This window comes from Phyllostomus discolor, chromosome 13 (assembly GCF_004126475.2).
Source record: "Phyllostomus discolor isolate MPI-MPIP mPhyDis1 chromosome 13, mPhyDis1.pri.v3, whole genome shotgun sequence".
Classification (NCBI taxonomy): domain Eukaryota; kingdom Metazoa; phylum Chordata; class Mammalia; order Chiroptera; family Phyllostomidae; genus Phyllostomus; species Phyllostomus discolor.
In genome coordinates this window covers 67,490,565-67,508,762 of record NC_040915.2, presented here as the reverse complement: position 1 = coordinate 67,508,762, position 18,198 = coordinate 67,490,565, and the positions used below count along the sequence as shown (strand labels likewise).

General features: G+C 44.6%; 1 protein-coding gene across 3 annotated transcripts in view; it reads left to right on the top strand.

Annotated features, from left to right (window-relative positions):
• The window catches only part of PRDM10 (PR/SET domain 10), a 100,007-nt gene that overhangs the window by 52,455 nt on the left and 29,354 nt on the right, over window positions 1–18,198 (top strand). For all 3 annotated transcript variants that reach the window (XM_036014645.1, XM_036014646.1, XM_028528555.2), the window contains exons 5-9: window positions 4,444–4,669; window positions 6,643–6,884; window positions 8,655–8,858; window positions 13,933–14,005; window positions 15,718–15,835. In XM_036014645.1, coding sequence (XP_035870538.1) covers window positions 4,444–4,669; window positions 6,643–6,884; window positions 8,655–8,858; window positions 13,933–14,005; window positions 15,718–15,835 — 863 coding nt within the window. The remainder of the gene's footprint in view (window positions 1–4,443; window positions 4,670–6,642; window positions 6,885–8,654; window positions 8,859–13,932; window positions 14,006–15,717; window positions 15,836–18,198) is intronic.

Sequence of the window (18,198 nt, the reverse complement as noted above, 5' to 3'; positions counted from 1 at the left end):
ATCCTGTTGTTTTAATACTAAGGCATAGATTTAATTAGAAGTTTCCTTGCCATTTGCACCTCAAAGCATCCTTTACCTTCTCCAGTCTCTAGAAACAATCTGTTTCATGTTCTGTACAAAAGGAAAGTCATGCTCAGCTCTATGAACACCGACATCACAAGGAAATGTAACTATTGGCTTGGCATAAAACCAACACAGGTGTTTTAGTTTTTTTTTTTTTTTTTTTGGCTGTAACATTTCATTGATTGTCAGCTTATTCTGTGACCTGGGCGAATTCTGAATAGAAAATTGGAGTGAGGGTTTAACACAGACGATAAATGCTTTTTTAAAAAAAAATTTCTTAGCAAAAAGTTTCCTATTTTCAATTGTTTTTAGTGGCGGCAAAATCCATTTGAAGTCTTTTTCATATACGCATTCTTCCTTCCTAAGAAAGGCCTCCGTACTCCCCAGACCTGGCAGCACAGCTCTTCTTTGTTGGGGAAAATGACCATGTGTGACTCCCCACCCACTGAGAAGGAAGTGTGCCGCACTGATAATTGGTCTCAGCAGGAACCCAGAGGCATTCTGTTGTGTTTGCTGCTGTCCGGCCTAGCTCCATGTTTCACTTGTCAGATAAATTGTATCCTGAAATGCAAATGCATCATAGAGTTTCAAAAATAATTACAGAGAGAGTGACATTAGGTGGGAAAGAGAAAGCGTACCATAAGTTGAACAAATTCTTTTTCCTCCTGTTGTGTTTTATTGTGCATGACAAAATGCACAGGATTAAAATATTTTTGTCCTATATTCTTTTTCTGTAAGTAGAGTTGACACATAGTGCTCCCCACCTCACTGCCTGGCTATTGTCTTGGGGCAGGTGTGGTTACCTGTGGCTCCGGTATTCAGGTGTTGTGTGATGTTATCTCCTCTCCTGCTCTCCTTGAACAGACTTACCTCCGCAGAAGCTGTTGTGATGCAGTGGAAAAGCAGGGCAGGGTCAGAGTTTGAATTTATCTCTGCTGCTTAGGAACTGTGTAGTCATGTTCCCCAGCCTCAAAGGAATTTACAAATATGCCTAGCTCTCAGATGTGCCAGCTGAATTTGAATTATTAATTAAACAAATTCATAATGCATGCCTATTGTGTGTTAAGGTCCATGCTCTCTGGAAACAGGCCAATATTACCTAGAAATGGTTGCCATCGACCTTTTCGTTTCCTTGCAACAGTAGTTTGCACGATTCTGGTCTGTGTTCAGTCTCTGCTTCAACGTGTTTCCAGATAGTGCCCAGTGTTCAGGCCTCTTCTTCGCCATAGTCTTGTAGGAGAAGGTTGTTGGCACTACTTAATGTCAGCTCTCTCATCAGTGGCGAGGATCCAGCAGTAATCTTGCCTGACCACAGCCTTTCTAGCAGCATCTTTTGGGAAAAAATATATCACAGCTTCCCTGGGATGACTGAATTGCTGAATTCATTCTTTGAGGTTGGCTCTGCAAAGAGATAAAGAATTTGTGGGGAGCAGAGGTGGATATATGCTTTGGTTTGTTTAGCGTGTGATAACATTCATCACTAATGTTGGCATAAAATTTAAGTGCTTAGAGTAAAGGGCGCTATTGGAACTGTGCTCTGAGATAACAAGTGGGAAGCACGTAGCTTTGTGGCAGGATCCGGGGAGGGTGCAGGAGGGAGGTGGCAAACGCAGTTTCGCTGCCAGAAGTCCCCTGCTCTTCCCCTTGTGGAGTCCTCACCTCAGCGTGTATTTTATTCTGTTTTTATTGACTCGGAAGCTGAAGCAGCTCCCAGAATTTTGCCCTCCCACATAAAGCTTCTAAAAGACCCTGAGCTTCAGAGGCGGAAAATCCTATAAAAGTCTGGGCTCCTGGCTAAGTGAACTCATGCTAAAACATGTCGGTGCTCTTGGAGGTAACGGATCGTATCTGCCTTCTGAGCCTGAGGATTTCAAATGTTGGCAAAGGTCTGTCACTGCCGTAGCAGGCAGGCCCTGTAAACGCACACAAGGACTTTTCATTATGTAGTTTAAGAAGCTGGAGAAAGGGTGTTCCAGTGACTAGCAGCAGAGTTTCCTTCGATGCCTAAAGGGATTGATGTCATCTCTCAGGGGCCAGATATATTTTCACAAACTGATCTTCGTTGAATACCCAACATTTGCAAGTCTTTTAAGGTGTAGAGGGAAGTAAATGATGTTATCTGGATCCTCACAGAATTTATAATTATAATCTATTATTAATATTAAACACTGACTAAAAGCCAGGTGCTTTACTACTAAGCCTCATGTACATAATTATTTCACTTAGTCCTCACAACAGCCTATTAGGTATAGGTTTGTTACTATCTCCATTTTACAGATGAGGAAACTGAGGTTCAGAGTAGTGTATTAATTTGCTAACTAGTGGGGCCAGGATTTTAAATCTGTGTGACTCCAAAGGCTGTGCTCTGCTCTGCTGAGGTGCAGTTAGAGAGGCAAGACGGACTCACATAAAAATGCATACTCGTTGAAAAGTGAACGGTGTTTGGCAGTGGATACGAAGCTATGAGGGATTGCTAATATGGAGATGACAGAATCAATTCCAAAAGATCTTGGCAGACTAAAAGAACGGAAAAAGTAATAAAATGAAATTTACTGGAGATAAATGAAAAGTTTCCCTATGTAAGTGAAAATCAGCTATTTCAGTCCCCTGGGGGAGAGAAGCGGTCTGGCAGCACTCTGCGAGAGGGGCAAAGGGACGTGGGGACTTTCGTCTGCACGTTTGGACTGGACCAGCTGCAGAACAGTAGCTGTCATCAGTGCGCACGCTACATTCACGGGGTGTGGGACCCACTGGGGAATGAGTGAGGACAGCAGGATGATGAGGGGCCTGGAAGTTTGGCCACGGGAGCAGTGACGGAAGGGAGTCGAGGTTTTCGGTCTTGATGTATTTGAAGCCCTGCCTTCACGCGGCACAAGGGTTGGACTTACTCTCTCTAACTTGAGAGGGAAGCCACTGGTCCCGACCGGGGCATGGAAGACATGCACAGGGGCGTGTCCACTCCACAGTAACTGTCTCCGATCTACCCAGTGTGCTCTGGGCTGCCTTGTGTGGGGAGGGAATGTGACAGCAGAGGCTAAATGAGGTGAAGCGGGATTCTGTGACTCCAAGTGCCACAGGAGAGCAGAGCAGAGCAGAGGCAGGGAGGGCGAGAGCAGTCAGGGACGGTCACAGAGAAACTGAGTGTGATGACCTGACCAGTGTAGAAGATTGGTGCAGGGAGGGCATTCTGGGTGAGGAAAACAACATATGGGAAGGTAAAGAAAAAGGAGTAGACATTTATAAAAAGCTTGCCATAGTACTGGCTGGTGCGGCTCAGTGGACTGAGTGCCGGCCTGCAGGTCAAAAGTTGCTGGTTTGATTCTTGGTCAGGGCACACGCCTGGGTTGTGGGCCAGGTCTCTGGCTGGGGGCAAGCAAGAGGCAACCGATCAATGTTTCCCTTGCACATTGATGTCTCTCTCTCTCTTTTCTCTCCCTTCCCTTTTCTCTAAAACAAAAACCAAATAAAAACAAACAAGAAAAACTTGCTGTATTTACTAAATAGGAAAGGGACATAGCTTGAGTATGACTTAAGGTATTAATTGGGTGAGAAATAAGATCAGATAAAAGGAATCTGGGCAGGTCTATAACCCATGACACTTATTTAGGAGATGAGAAAACTCTTTGAGGCACCATTTATTTTCTGCCAGCATATTTGGTAAAGTAGCATTAACCCAATACATGAGCCAAATCTCTTCCGTGCAAAAGACTAACTTCAGCATAATGAAACAAGTAGACATCCTTTCATTCTTACCTTCAAAACCTCAGCCTCTCTGAGGTGTAAGAGGAGAGCTGTTGACCATAGAATTTTACCACCTGCACATCAAAGCACGTGTTTAGTTTTAGAAGTGAGTGGTTGAGGATAGATCAAATCACTACCTACAGTGTGGCTGCCCTGAAAAGGAGGGAGGGACCCCCACCCAAAGCTGAGTTCAGATGCTAGCATACATACACCAAGAAGGTATGGAAAGGTTTGTGACTTACACATTTGAAGTCCCTGGGGAGGCAGGTCAGGCCCCTCCAGCAGGTTTGAATCAGCCTGAGAGAGTAAGGAAATGAGACTGGCTTGGGGTTTGCTGGGGTGCAGGGGTGGGGGCAGTGAGAGTTTCGAGAGCACATGGTCAGGTGTGAAACTCCTGCCAACGTCAAAGGGGGGAGCACCTAGGATTTCCCATCAGCTTGCCCAGGTGTGGGACACAAAAAGCAAAAATGAAGGCAGATTCCTCTTTACAGTTGATAGGTAGAAATCATCTCTCCAGGGCCTTGAAGGGAGCTGGGGTGGAGACCACCTGCCACCCCAACCTTGCATTCCATGTGTGTCCATGTGCTCCAGCCAACTAAGAGCGAACGTACGCTAACTCTGCGGTGGGACTTTCTCCAGGCCTCATTGCCGGTGCACAGCCAGGTGTTACCTTCGATGGACAGTGTGGATGGCTCAGACCCTTTGGCTACTCTGCAGAACCCTATGAGTAGACTGGAGGCCAAAGAGGAAGAGGAAGAGGATGAAGATGAGGACTCGGAGGAAGATGAGGAGGAAGATGGAGAAGACACAGACCTGGATGACTGGGAGCCAGATCCTCCTCGGCCCTTCGACCCACACGACTTGTGTGAGTACCAGCCAGTGCTCGTGAGTGAGTGCTTCCCGTGCATGGGCACGGTGTCCCCGCTCTGTGGGCCTCACCTCCCTCCAGCCTCACAACAGCGTGTGAGGGAGGAAGACGCTGTCTCGAGTTCCGGTTTTACTGATGAATGAACTGAAGCCCAGGAGAAGCTGGGCAGCCTGCTCAGGGTCACGTAGGGGTCATCCAACCTACATCTCTCTGATACCAGAACTTGGGCTACCAAACCACTGTGGTAAGTTTGCCCAGTTCTGGAATATTCAGCAATTTTATTTTAACAAATTAAAAAAAATCCTCACCAGAGAATGCACTCATTGATTCCACGGGGAGGAGGGGAGAAAGAGAGAGAGAGGAACATCAGTTAGTTGCTTCCCCTATGCACCCCTACTGGGGACCGAACCCACAACCTCGGTATGTCCCCTGACCGGGAATCAAGCCCGTGTCCTTTCAGTTTATGGGATGATGCTCCAACTAACTGGGCCACACTGGCCAGGGCAACAATTTCAGCTTTAATATGTTTTCTTTACTGCTTTATGTCTTTTCACAATAACCTTTTAAAACAGCCTGTTGTATTCCAGGCACCAGTGCTTTACATCCTCCGACTTGGTTCATGTTCTCCACAGTCTTAAGGGGCAGGCAGGTTTCCCAAGGTCGTGCTCAGTTACTGCGAGAGTCAGGATTCAAATGCAGGCAGCCTGGCTCCAGCGTGCCCACGGCCCAGCACTGCCTCTCTGAGTCGCCTGCCTGGGGAGGAGGGTGTTCCTGCTCCCACCTACCGGATCATTGCTTCTTTCCATCGATTTTCATGCTGCTGTGGTGAAGTTCTTATCTCGTTTGTTTGAGTAAGCCAGGCTGTTCAGAGCCTTGTGGTCGCTCCATATTCCCCCTGGGACCTTCCGTGCTATGGTGGGAAAGCCCATTTGCATGGGGCTGGTGTTCTCATGCATGTCCGACAGAGAACTGTCTCATTTGTTTTTCCTTGATTTGATACATTTTCAAGGCTACTCATTCGTCAAATATGCATAAAACCACTTTCTGTTACAGACATTAATACAAAGTAGTTCCCCACTACTGGCCAATTATTGAAATTGAAAATACCCATTTCCTAAGCCAAATCATCACACAGCCAGTGTTGGGTAAAATATGATTGGTGAATTAAAGTTGTTGAGAGTCATGAGTATGACCTCTGAGAGGCCCAGTCACTTTCTCTCCTGTGTGGCTCTGTACATCTACTTTTGACAGGGAGCTGACAGGTGGGCGCTACAGAAAACAAGGGGGAGAGCGTGGCCTCTTAGTGCAAACTGATCACTTGGAGGACGAGCTGCAAACACATGTCCTCTGAGGGCCGGGCGACTGGGTCATCCAAGGGAGTGAGGGCCGGGGTGTGAAGTTCATCAGTTTCCGCATTGTCTTCACACAGTAGGCACTGAGCTCGCAGGCTTCTCGGCACGCTCTCCATTTTCATTAGACATGCCCAGACAATGAGGCTTCTGTACTTTTCTTTTGAAAAAACTGATTAAACAGTATTGTCAGGGTTTCTTTTTTTAAACAGCTTTACTGAGATAAAATTCATATATTATAAAATTCACTTCTTTCATCTCATCAAATTTTGTAATATTTAGTCTAATAAGTTCTCCTTTTTTTTCTTTTCAGACATGTTATAATTGATTTGTAAATTTAGTGGCCGCTATTTGAATCCATATCCGGTAGAGAAATAAGTCAAAGCCACAGTCTGCATATTATTTTTGGCAGGCATAGCCAATTCTGCCTGATTTTAGAGGAAAAGTACAGGATTTTATTACTCTATGAAAGCTAATATATCACAATGGAATGGGTACTGTAATTGCAGGAGTTAATTGAATTTCAGCCTGAAAACTTGGGAATTTTTTTAGCGTAGAACTTTTTACTTGAGATCAAGTCATGTTGAAAGCTTTGACATTCAGGTTCTCCTTCTGTTGCAGGGTGCGAAGAGTGTAACAACGCACACTCTTCGGTGTGCCCGAAGCATGGCCCCTTGCACCCCATCCCCAACCGCCCTGTGCTCACCAGGGCGAGAGCCAGCCTCCCCCTGGTCCTCTACATCGATCGGTTCCTGGGAGGCGTGTTCTCCAAGAGGCGCATCCCTAAGCGCACCCAGTTTGGCCCCGTGGAGGGACCTCTCGTCAGGGAGTCCGAGCTGAAAGACTGTTATATTCATCTGAAGGTAATTTATGCTTTATTCATAGTTCACTGTTGTTCTTATGATTTTTTAAAGGTGCACACATTTTCCTACTGAGTCTCCTAATTCAGTTTTTTAAAATTTAATTTAACTTTTTAAAAAGATTTTATTTATTTATTTATTTGTTTATTTGTTTATTTTAGGGAGGGAAGGGAGGGAGAAAGAGACAGAGAGAGAAACATCAATGTGCGGTTGGTGGGGACCATGGCCTGTAACCAGGCATGTGCCCGACTGGGAATTGAACCTGCGATGCTTTGGTTCGCAGCCCGTGCTCAATCCACTGAGCTACACCAGCCAGGCCAAAATTTAATTTAACTTTTAAAAACTTTTTATTTATTTATTTTTAGAGAGAGGGGAAGGGAGGAAGAAAGAGAGGGAGAGAAACATCAATGCGTGGTTGCCTTGCGCACACTCCCTACTGGGAATCTGGCCTGCAACCCAGGCATGTGCCCTGACTGGGAATTGAATTGGTGATCCTTTGGTTCGCAGGCTGGCACTCAGTCCACTGGGCCACAACAGCCAGGCTCCTAATTCAATTTTGTAGCTGTTGTTTGCTAAGGCATTTTACGAATAACTCTAAAAGGCATAGTTCTTAGGGGCCGAATTAGCTGGCTAGAGCTGCCATAACAAAATAGCACAGCCTGCTGTCTTAAGTGACAGACACTTTCTCACAGTTCTGGAGGCTAGAAGGTCAAGATCAAGGTTTTGGTAGGGTTGGTTTCCTCCAAGGCCCCTTTCCTTGCCTTGTAGACGGCTGCCCCTTGCTGCCTCGGCATGAGGTCATCCCTCTCTGCAACAGTGTCCTGGTGTCTCTCTGTGTGTCCCAAAGTCTTCTTCTCAGGGCAGCAGTCAGTTTGGGTTAGGACCTACTCTGATGACCTCAGTTAAACTTAATCCCCCCTTTAAAAGCCCAAGCTACAAACGTAGTCACCTTCTGAGCTGCTGGGCGTTAGGCTTTTAACATATGAAGGTGTGTTGTTGTTGTTTTTTTTGTCTGGGGGTCATAATTTAGCCCACAACAGGGGCTCTAACAGCTTTTGTTTTTTTCCAGCTGATTAGAACCGAGGATTATGTAGTCTCATGTAATCTGCTCAGCACCAATAATGTTTTCAAGAAAAGTACTTTTCAGTTTTTGAAACAGATGTTGAATCTTTTGCTAAAGAATAGTTCACTGCATGTTAAAGTACGTTTATACTGACCTCTGTTTTTTCAAGTTGACACTTTTGCTTCTATTTAACCCCTTGCTGTCTGCCTCTTTAAGAGCCACTCTGGAGAACCAAGAAAGGGCAGTGGGAAGGAAAATATTTAGGATGTGTGTTGGGAATTTAGGTGCTGTCATGGGGAGGTGTTCCTTGGTAAATGCTCAAGATTTTCAAAAAAGAATATTATTTTATAAAAAGAAATATAGGCTACATATTCTAAATGAATGCAGTTGAATCCCAAATGAAATTTCCTGGCCTATTTGTAGCATTTTTTGTTGTGTTAGTTAATGCTGACACATCAGCTGAAGCTTCTCAGTCAGGTTGCTAACTTTGAGGTTTTGCCAGGTAATTGTACTAGAGGTGGGTCTTTGGCAACTATTCTTTCCCTTTGCCAGTTGTCAGGACACAATGCCAGTCAGTGTCTATGCAAAGGGGCGACTCAGGATGAATGGGAAACTTAAGGAGCAATATTTTATATATTATGACATCAATGCGTATCACACTGAAGATTTTTATCTTTTGGTGTGGCTCTTAACTTCCTCTTTGGCTGCAGGTTTCTCTGGATAAAGGGGACAGAAAAGACAGGGATTTGCACGAAGACCTGTGGTTCGAGCTGTCCGACGAGACCCTTTGTAACTGGATGATGTTTGTGCGTCCAGCCCAGAACCATCTGGAGCAGAACCTGGTGGCTTACCAGTACGGCCACCACGTGTACTACACAACAATCAAAAACGTGGAGCCCAAGCAGGAACTGAAGGTACAGAGCCGGGCCAGTGGGGCCTCTGCTAGGACCTTTGATTATTTAGTGCGCTTCCTACCTTTTGTCCCTTTGAAGTGGGGTTCTTTTTTTTTTTAAAGATTTTATTGATTGATTGATTGATTGATTGATTTGCTGTGGTGGGGGGACTAGGGAGGGAAAATGAGAGGGACAGAAACATCAATGTGCAAGAGAAACATTGGTTGCCTCTCGCTGTCCCCAACTGAGGACCCAACCCACAACCCAGGCATATGTCCTGACCAGGGATCGAGCTGGCAACCTTTTGGTTCGTGGGACAGTGCCCAACCCACTGAGCCACACCGCCACCGCTGAAGTGGGCTTCTTACAAAAATGGTTCTCTCCTTGTAATTAATTTACTTACTGAATACACACTCTGTACTAGTACACCTATCATAATCCCATAAGTAGAAGAGAATAAAAGGTGAGTGACCTTGGGGCCTATCAGAGGCCACAGGGAGGCATTAGGTCAAGGGTTAAGGATGTAGTGATTGGGGAGCAGGCTGGTTTTGTGATGGAGTGATTAAAGATGGGGTCACTTAACGTGATTTAGACATGTGAAAGAAGAGTCAGTGGGAAACCGGACATCTTATTAAATGGAATTCAGATGTGTGGGAAAAGTTTCTTTTATTAACTTGATTTTTACTGCTGATGCATATTACAGATGACCACCCACCCTCGCCCACCCCGACCCAGGCAGTGCCATCACCGCACCGTTGTCTGTGTCCACAGACATGTATGTGTCACACATGTATGTTCTCTGACCAGTCCCTCCTCCTTCTTTGATTTCTTTCCTTTATCTGAATCATTCATTTTGCCCAAGGAATTCTATGCATGGACTTCGGATTTCAGGGATATGTTTTTTGGAATAACTCTCTGTTGGAATTTGTATAAATATTAACTCGATGACATAATGAAAATTCTGCAATGATTCCAAGTGAAAATACATTTTAAAAAAATCTATGTTAGAAACATAGCCAAAAGAGGGCATTACAATACTGTATAGCTTCCTGACATAAGTGAAAAACTGGGTGAGGACTGAGGAGAACTTGGAACTGCACAGCGCCTCACTGTGGTCAAAGAGAGACTAGACAACCTCCCTAGGGAGAAAGCAAAGACCTACCTAGATTTTGTTCAAAAGCCATACAAAGCCTGTGTCTTTGAAACCATCGACTAGATAATCCACACACCCCAAAGAAAATATGTAAAAGGAGATTCATATCTCACACCATCTATCCCAAGAAATTCTTAACAAGATAAAACTGAACTGTGGAGGGGAAATTATTTTCTCTTTTACGGCAACTGTAGAGGTAAGACAGACAGAAACAGATAAGAATATAATAGTTCAGTATAATAACCAAAACAACAGATGAAAAGAAAGCGCAGAGTGGGGGAAGTATGGGTGATGCACAGTACAGTGATTAAGGGTAACAGCAGAGAGGGTTGTGCACCTCTGACCTCACTGCGTGCAGACAGACACATGAACAAATGCCAGAAACAGGCTTTCTTTGGAGGAGGAATCAGATAGGTAAGAAATATTTTTAAATGTTTTCAATGTTGATTATTTTAAAACCCATAAGTACGAGTTACTGATTTTCTTAATTTAAATTAGCAAAAATAAATGGGTACAGTACAGTGAATGTGAGAATTTTACGATACAGGAACATTTATTACAGAATTGCAATATTTTATAGACTATTTCTGGCAGCATATGGCAAAAATATTCTTGGCTGAGTAAACCCAATTCCTGGAAAATCAGTCTGAGGAAATAATTGTGAACGAAGACAGAGCAAGTCACGTTAGAATTTCGTGATGCCGCATCTTAGTGACTCGCACACTTGTGGCTTTCACTCGCACCTGGTTTTACCTGCCGTTGAAGAAAAAGGTGCTGGTTAGACTTTGATACAGTGCTTCTTTACCAACAAAGTGGTTATTTTATCCAAATTGTATGAGCTGTTTTAGACTTAGTTAATTATAATTTTAAAATCACAACGCACACACGTAAAAAGGCACCTATAGGCAAAAGAATCTGGTGATGGTATTAGCTGCTTTGTGTGCAGTCTGACGTTTTTCACTGACTCACTGTTTTACTCCATCATGGATGTTTGTGCTTTTCCGTATCTGTCATCCTCTGTGTCATCAGTGTTGAGAGCAGTACAGTGCATTTCTTTTGTAATGTAAGTGATTTCTAATGTAAGTACTCCTCCATCTCGGCTAGGATATTTTCCCAAGTCATTACCCTCTTATGCAAATTTTTTTTGAAGAGAGAGGGGAAGGGAGGAAGAAAGTGTGAGAGAGAAACATTGATTGATTGCCCCTCGTACGCATCCTGATTGGGGATGGAACCTGCGCCCTAGGTATGTACCCTAAGGATCGAACTGGCGACGTTTTTCATTGTGGGACAACGCCTACCCCACTGAGTCAAGTTTTGCCACATGTCCTTGAAAGTGAAGTGGTTTCAGTCCAGTCACTAGACAGTTTCTGACAATTTGATGTTTGATACTTTAATGAGAGGTTCTGCAAGGTGATCACACCAGCCTTGCACTGCTTTGAGATTTATTTCTTCTTCTTTTCAAAAGAATTTATTTATTTACTGTAGACAGAGGGGAAGGAAGGGAGAAAGAGAGGGAGAGAAGGATCAATGTGTGGTTGCCTCTCTCATGACTGGGGACCTGACCTGGCCTGGCCCGCAACCCAGGCATGTGCCCCAACTGGGATTTGAACCCGTGACCCTTTGGTTCACAGGCCGGTGCTCAATCCACTGAGCCACACCAGTCAGGGAAAGATTTATTTCTTCTGAGGGAGAAAACAGAGTTTGTTTGTTTGTTTGTTTTCTTGCCCTCATTTGTGTTGCTTGGCAAATGTTCACAGCTCACAGAGTGCCAGGGCAGTGCACAACTCCGTGAGGTGAGAACAGCACAAAGAGCTTGGCCGGCTTGTGTGGGAACAGTGAGCGGGCAGTGGCGGCTGGCCGCCTCGTGGCCGTGACTGCCCAGTGCCGTGCACTGTGAGGTGTTCACCTGTGAGAAATGGCGCATCTTGGAACTGATGAGCCAGGGCAGAATTATAACAGTGAGGTGACAACCACCTAAAAATCCAACCACAGGGTCACGGTTAAGTAAATATTAGAATACAGATACTGTAAAATATTACCCCACAGTTAAAAATGATAAAAAATATATCAAAATAAATATTTTCATATTGCTAAAATAATATTCCAATATTAATATATCGAACTCCTACTAGGTTTCAGACACTAGGAAAAGATGGACTTGGTTTCCCCATGTTCCAGAAGCTTGTATTCTAGAGGGGAGGTAAGCAGAAAGGTGTAAATAAGCAAATAATATCAAATAGTGGCAAGCACTGGGAAGGAGACAAATGGTGCAAAAAGAGCAAATAACAGAAAAGGGACCCATTTAGATTGATGGACAGGGAAGACTTTGCTGAAGAGACGTTCATTAGGTTGAGAACTGTCTGATGAGAAGGGGCCAGCAGTATAGAAGGGTTGGGGTGGGGGCAGGGGGAGAATCGTCCATTCCTGGTGGTGAGACAGCAAGGGCAAATAAAGGCTGGGGTAGGGAAGAACTTGGCATGTGCAAGGAACTGGCAGCAGGCCTCTCGGATGAAGGAGAGGGAAAGTGGAGTGATGAGAGCCGAGATTGCTTGGTAAGGCCGGGCCAGATCATGGAGCCCTTAGGAGGCTGTCAGGCGTTTCGGGTTTATTATGAAACAAGAAGCTATTGCTGGTTTTTGAGCAGGGGATGATGGAACGTGATGATTCTGTTTTAAGAAGACCACTCTAGCTTCTTTGTGGAGGAAGGATGGATCGAGGGAGCAAGGGTAGAAAAGAGGGGGCTCATTAGAAGAGCAGGCAGGACCTCGTGTTGGCGTGCATCTAGGTGGCAGAGACAGAGGTGAAGAGCATTTGAGCAATCAACAGTTCTTGCTAAGGGTGCAGAAGAAAACTGAGAAATCCAAGATACCTTTAGGTTTCAAGTCTGAGCAATTGGGTGGGAGGTAGGGTGTTTATTGAAATGGAAAAGGTGAGCTTCAGCAGGGGAGTAGGGGAGCATCTTAAATTCAGTCTTGGACATGTGCAGTTGGAGCTGTTCGTGAAGCATCCAGAACATCAGGTAGGCAGTAGAACCGGCCTACCTGTGTGTGTGTGTGGGGGGGGGGCGGTGGTAGAACCGGGAGGGTCTGGGTTGGAGATACTGAGTTGGGAGTCATTAGCAGAGAACTGGTTGGAAATGGAGGTGATCACCTCAGGGGAAATGAAGAAGGGCCTGGACTTGGACTAAGCTAGGAGAAACAAGGATACTTAGAAGGTAGGGAGAGGAAGAAGAGCCAGGCAAGGAGCAGATGCAGCCAGTGTGGTGGGAAACAGGAAGAGACTGAGGAGGGTGTGGCAGCATTTGGAAGTCACTGGTGAACCTAGTAAGAGCCATGTGGTGACTGGTGGGGCTGGAAGGTTCTACGGTTACAGCTGTGTGAAAACCTGTGCTTAAATACACATAAAAAAATCAAGAGAGGCTCTGTTTTATTTAGATGAAGAGTCATTAATATTATCTCTTGTGAAGTTGTTCTAATAACAAAAACAATTTTTTTAAAAAGGAAAAAGAAAACACATTGTGTGTTTTGGCAAGCGAACTTCCTGACTGCAGACTGATGGTAAAGGGGTGGGCCCGCAGTGTGATATTTTTTTAAAGATTTTATTTATTTTTTTTTAGGGAGAAGGGAAGGGAGGGAGAATGAGTGGGAGAGAAAAACATCTATCGGCTGCCTCTCATACATGCCTTGCCTGGGGATCGAACCTGCAACCCAGGCATGTGCCCTGAACCTGTAACGTTTTGCCTTGCAGGACAATGCCCACACAACTGAGCCACACCGGTCAGGGCCACAGTGTGATTTTTTTGTTGTCAGTTTGTTTACCATGGGCTGTGGAAAAGCCTGACTTGCTTTATACAAGCAGGAGAACAATTTAAAAAGTAAAGCAGGCAAAGAACACTTACCATTGTCCTTTAGTTTTTGATGGTGATATTCTTGGTTCTTGCAGGTGTGGTATGCTGCATCCTATGCTGAATTTGTGAACCAGAAAATTCATGACATTTCTGAGGAAGAAAGGAAAGGTAGTTGTACTTTGTAATACTTTGTGTATAAATTCTAAGTTATATATATCTTTGTGCAATCCCTAATTTTTCTGTTTCAAAATATTTAAGAAGATATTCCAGTAGATTTTTTCAAGCTACATGTGCCTGTCTAATTCTGGGATCAAATGACAGTGACATATTTACGTTTCTTTCCTGGGTGCTGGGAAATAGTGTTTAACCTAATGAAAACCTCCAAGTGCTAAATTAGAGCCTAGATCAGAGGCTGATCCCTATCTACAGTTAGTCATCTCTGAGGACATAGCATGGCAGCCACAGACTTTGTTTTTAACACAAATGTGAGGGTAGTACAGTCTCTGTAGATACAAACACACAGATTGTAAGTGTGCAGCGGGTGGATGTTCGTGAAGCGAACACACCCGTGTCACCTGTACCCAGATCAGGAGACAGCAGGACCTGCACCCCAGAAGACCTCTTTCTGTTCCCCCGACTCCCAAGTGTGATGACTCTCCCGACTACCACCCACAGGCACGGTGTGTGCTTGTGTCTGAACTTTACATAAATGGAAGTGTACGATATGTGCACTTTTGGTGCACGCCTGTTGCTCAGTATTATGTTTGTGAGAGTCATCCGTAGTGTTGTGTATTGTAATTTATTCATTCTCATTGCTGTGTGACCCGATTTTAAGTAGTTAGTGTCAGAATTGCATTGTACAACCCAAGTTCGCATCTACAGCAAAACAGATAACTGAACCGTGGAATGTTCATACGATAGAACACCAAGTAGGTCCTTAGGCCAACTCACCTCCCTGGGACATTGCTTACCAGCCAGGGCAGCTCACCTGAGCTTCACTGCTCAGGGCTTCTCTGGAGGTATCATTATGCAGCGTGACTGACTGTGTCATTGTCCCTGTGGTTGAACGTACTCTCCAGCCCCTGCCCCGCTCCCTGGCTGCTGGCACCTCGCTCAGAGTGGTCTGTAGTCAGGTGGGTGGGCCTCTGGCACAGCCAGCCACTGACACAGCCACCTCATTAGCATGAACGCAGGGATGGTCAGCAACTACAGTGAGCAGCTGGAACACATCTTACTTGGGAAAGACCAGAGATTTGGGGGTCATTTCCCAGGAACCAGGGAGAAAGCCGGCTAAATTCATTATTGCGCAGCAGGGTGGTCTCCGGTTTAGGGGTATTATGGAGAGTGCCACTGTGAACATTCTTATACGTCTCTTAGCAAACGTGTGTGTGTTTCTGTTGGCTGTACCTCTAGGAGTGGAATTGCTGGTTCCCAGGGCATGCATGTACATCAGCTCTGAACAGTTTGCCAGAGTGGTTACACTGGGCATTGATTTTCAAGTTATTTGTGATAAAATATACCCTCAGATTATGAAGCTCGTGTCTGAATCACTGGGCTATCTGAATGTAGATTTCCATTGTAGTGCCTTCTGTCTTTCCAGTGTGATGTGTATGTGAGTATTGGGGGTGGCCGGGAGACGGCAGTATAAGGGTGTTTGTTCCTTTGGTGTCTTACAAGAATGTGCCAGAAAAGAAGGTCCTAAAATCTGCTCTCTGTGCAACCTGAGTCTCTGATTTTCAGCAGCAATGCAAAGAGCAGATGCCACATGTTTATGAACTTGGGGCTGTGGTGCCATGAGAAGGGCGGGGGCACTGGGATCTTGGAGGTTTACTGGTTTCTGTTGATCATCAGCCTTTGTCACCTCTCTTCTGTGACTGCAGTTCTTCGGGAGCAAGAGAAGAACTGGCCCTGCTACGAATGTAACCGCCGATTTATAAGCTCGGAGCAGTTGCAACAGCATCTTAACTCTCACGATGAGAAACTGGATGTATTTAGCAGGTATAACGATGGGGAAGGTTTCAAAAACTTAGTTGGTCGAGGTCCAGACTCATTTCAGTATTGCCTACCAGCTAATGAGTGTTCATGTGTCTCTGTGTAGACAGGTAGCCAGGTAGGCTGCTGATGGAAGTTGCTTATCTTCTTCCACTCCCGTCCCATCCCCATCCTCAGTTCCCACTGCTCTCTTTTCCAGCATAACCAGTGCCCAGCAGTAGGAGAACCTTTGACCTTAGTTAAACCTCCCCTAACTAAAGATTCTGAACTATGAATTCTTGAGATAGTGTACACCTTTGAAAAAATCTGCATCTCTGATTTTCAAACTTCTTTTAGTAGTAAAGTCCTTCATTATATGTTTAATTCCACTATATAAAAAAGACAGATGAGGGAGAATCATACAGGATAGGGTAGGCCAGAGCCAGATGGGGTAGGCTGTTTTGGTAATGGGAGGAAATTTGGATTTCATTCTAAGAAATCTTTAGAGCATTCTGATCTGGGAGTATTGTGATGTTGATTATATTTCAAAATGTCACCTGGGATAAAAATAAAAACATTTCAGCTGATAATGGAGCAAGAGTGAAGACAGGGAGTTTAGCTAGATGCTGAGTCAACAGTTCAGGTGAAGAGCGAGAGTGGTTTGGAGCGGGAGAGTGCCCGTGGGAAGTACCCGTGGGACAGACGTAGGGTCGCCAACTTTTACAGGGTTTGAAAAGGGAGGAGATGGTGTGGAGTGGCGTTCAGGGAAGTGGGAAAGTAAATGTTCTGGGGAAGTACAGTATGGTTGCCTGCAACACTAAGAACTCAACTTGAGGTTCATGGTCATGAATTTAAAATGGGACCACTAGCATGGCTGTGTGTCATTTTCCAGCTTCATTCACTGTGGGAGTGCCAGTGCAGTGTGGGCAGAGAGTTGGGTTGCATAGTATTGTAGTTTTGCTAAGCGCACACAGCACAGCAAGAGAATGGGGCAGCACTGGGGACGGAAGTCGAGAGCATACACAGGGCAGGCCCTGCAGTGAATGACTTTGGAGTTTATCGCGGATGAAGGGAAAGAAAGCATCAAGAGGACAGAGGACTGCCACCCGGTGACGGAGGACTGGATTGGAGTTGGTATTGCGGCGGAAGGATCATTGAGTCCACGTATTAGATGGGCTGAGCTGGGAAGCTAGGAGGTGGTGCCAGGCAGGGCGGGTGACACATAGGATTGAGATAATAGGGGTGCTGCACTTACTGAGGGTGACGAAGGGTAAGACCAGGGGAGTACGTGTCTGAGGTGGGCGGAGGACAGTGAGAAGTAAGTCGACTATATCTGTCTGTTCCTGGCTCTGCTAATTAGCACTTTTATATTATATCGTGATTCTGGTTTATGTGCCCAGTGCCTTTGCTAGGCTTTGGACAGCAAGACCGCAGGCACACAACTTGCTATCTTTCCTGCCTAGCGTGGTGTGTTGATGCACAGTAGCAGAGAGTGTTGGCTAGTCAGCTGGTAAAAGAAACTTGAGACAATTTGGAAAATGTGAACTTCAACTAGATTTAATAATTCTAAGCAAACTATCAGTGGTTTTTTTAGATGTGATGGTGTCATCGTATTTTAGGTATATTTTAGAGATTCATATGAAATATTTATAGATGAAATGATATCTGGGATTTACTTCAAAATAATTGAATGGGTATGTGTGTGGGGAAGTAGTAGGGTTGTAAATGGAATAAAACTGGCCATGAGTTGACAATATTGAAATTAAGTAATGGGTACTTTGGGCTCATTATAGCAATCTCTACATTTGCCTGGGTTCAGAATTTTCCACTATAAAAAATATTTTAAAACTTCCTGGGAAAACATATAATTTTTGTTCAATTGTTAAATTGATGAATGGAAGAATAAAACATGATCTGATTAATTTTATGTACATCACACATATACATCTTCTAAAAGAAGTTTTAGGGACTTTCTGAATCCCTTATATTAAGGAGTGTTTGTATGACAGAACGCTATTAAAGGGATAAAGCTTATTTGGTATTTACTAGGCACATTATGGAATGGTCAAATTAGAAATTTGTTCTGGCCTTTCAGAAGCTTAGAGTGGAACAAGAAAGTTCTTTTGACTCTTGGAAAGCCACATTTCTTGGAAGGAATCTGAGGCGAGGCAAGGGGAGGAGAAAGAACGGAATCTTGTCTCTAGGGTCATACTCTACTGAGGTGTAGCGTGTCCTGTCCTCTCTGCACGTCCCACATCCCTTCAGAGATGTGTTCCAGCTTTCAGATTTTTCAGGAGCAAAATAGTGTCAGTGTTTTACATTTTTATAGTTCCCTTTTTTTCTGAATAATTTAAGACATCTCTTTGAGCAGTGTATACAGCAAAGATGAG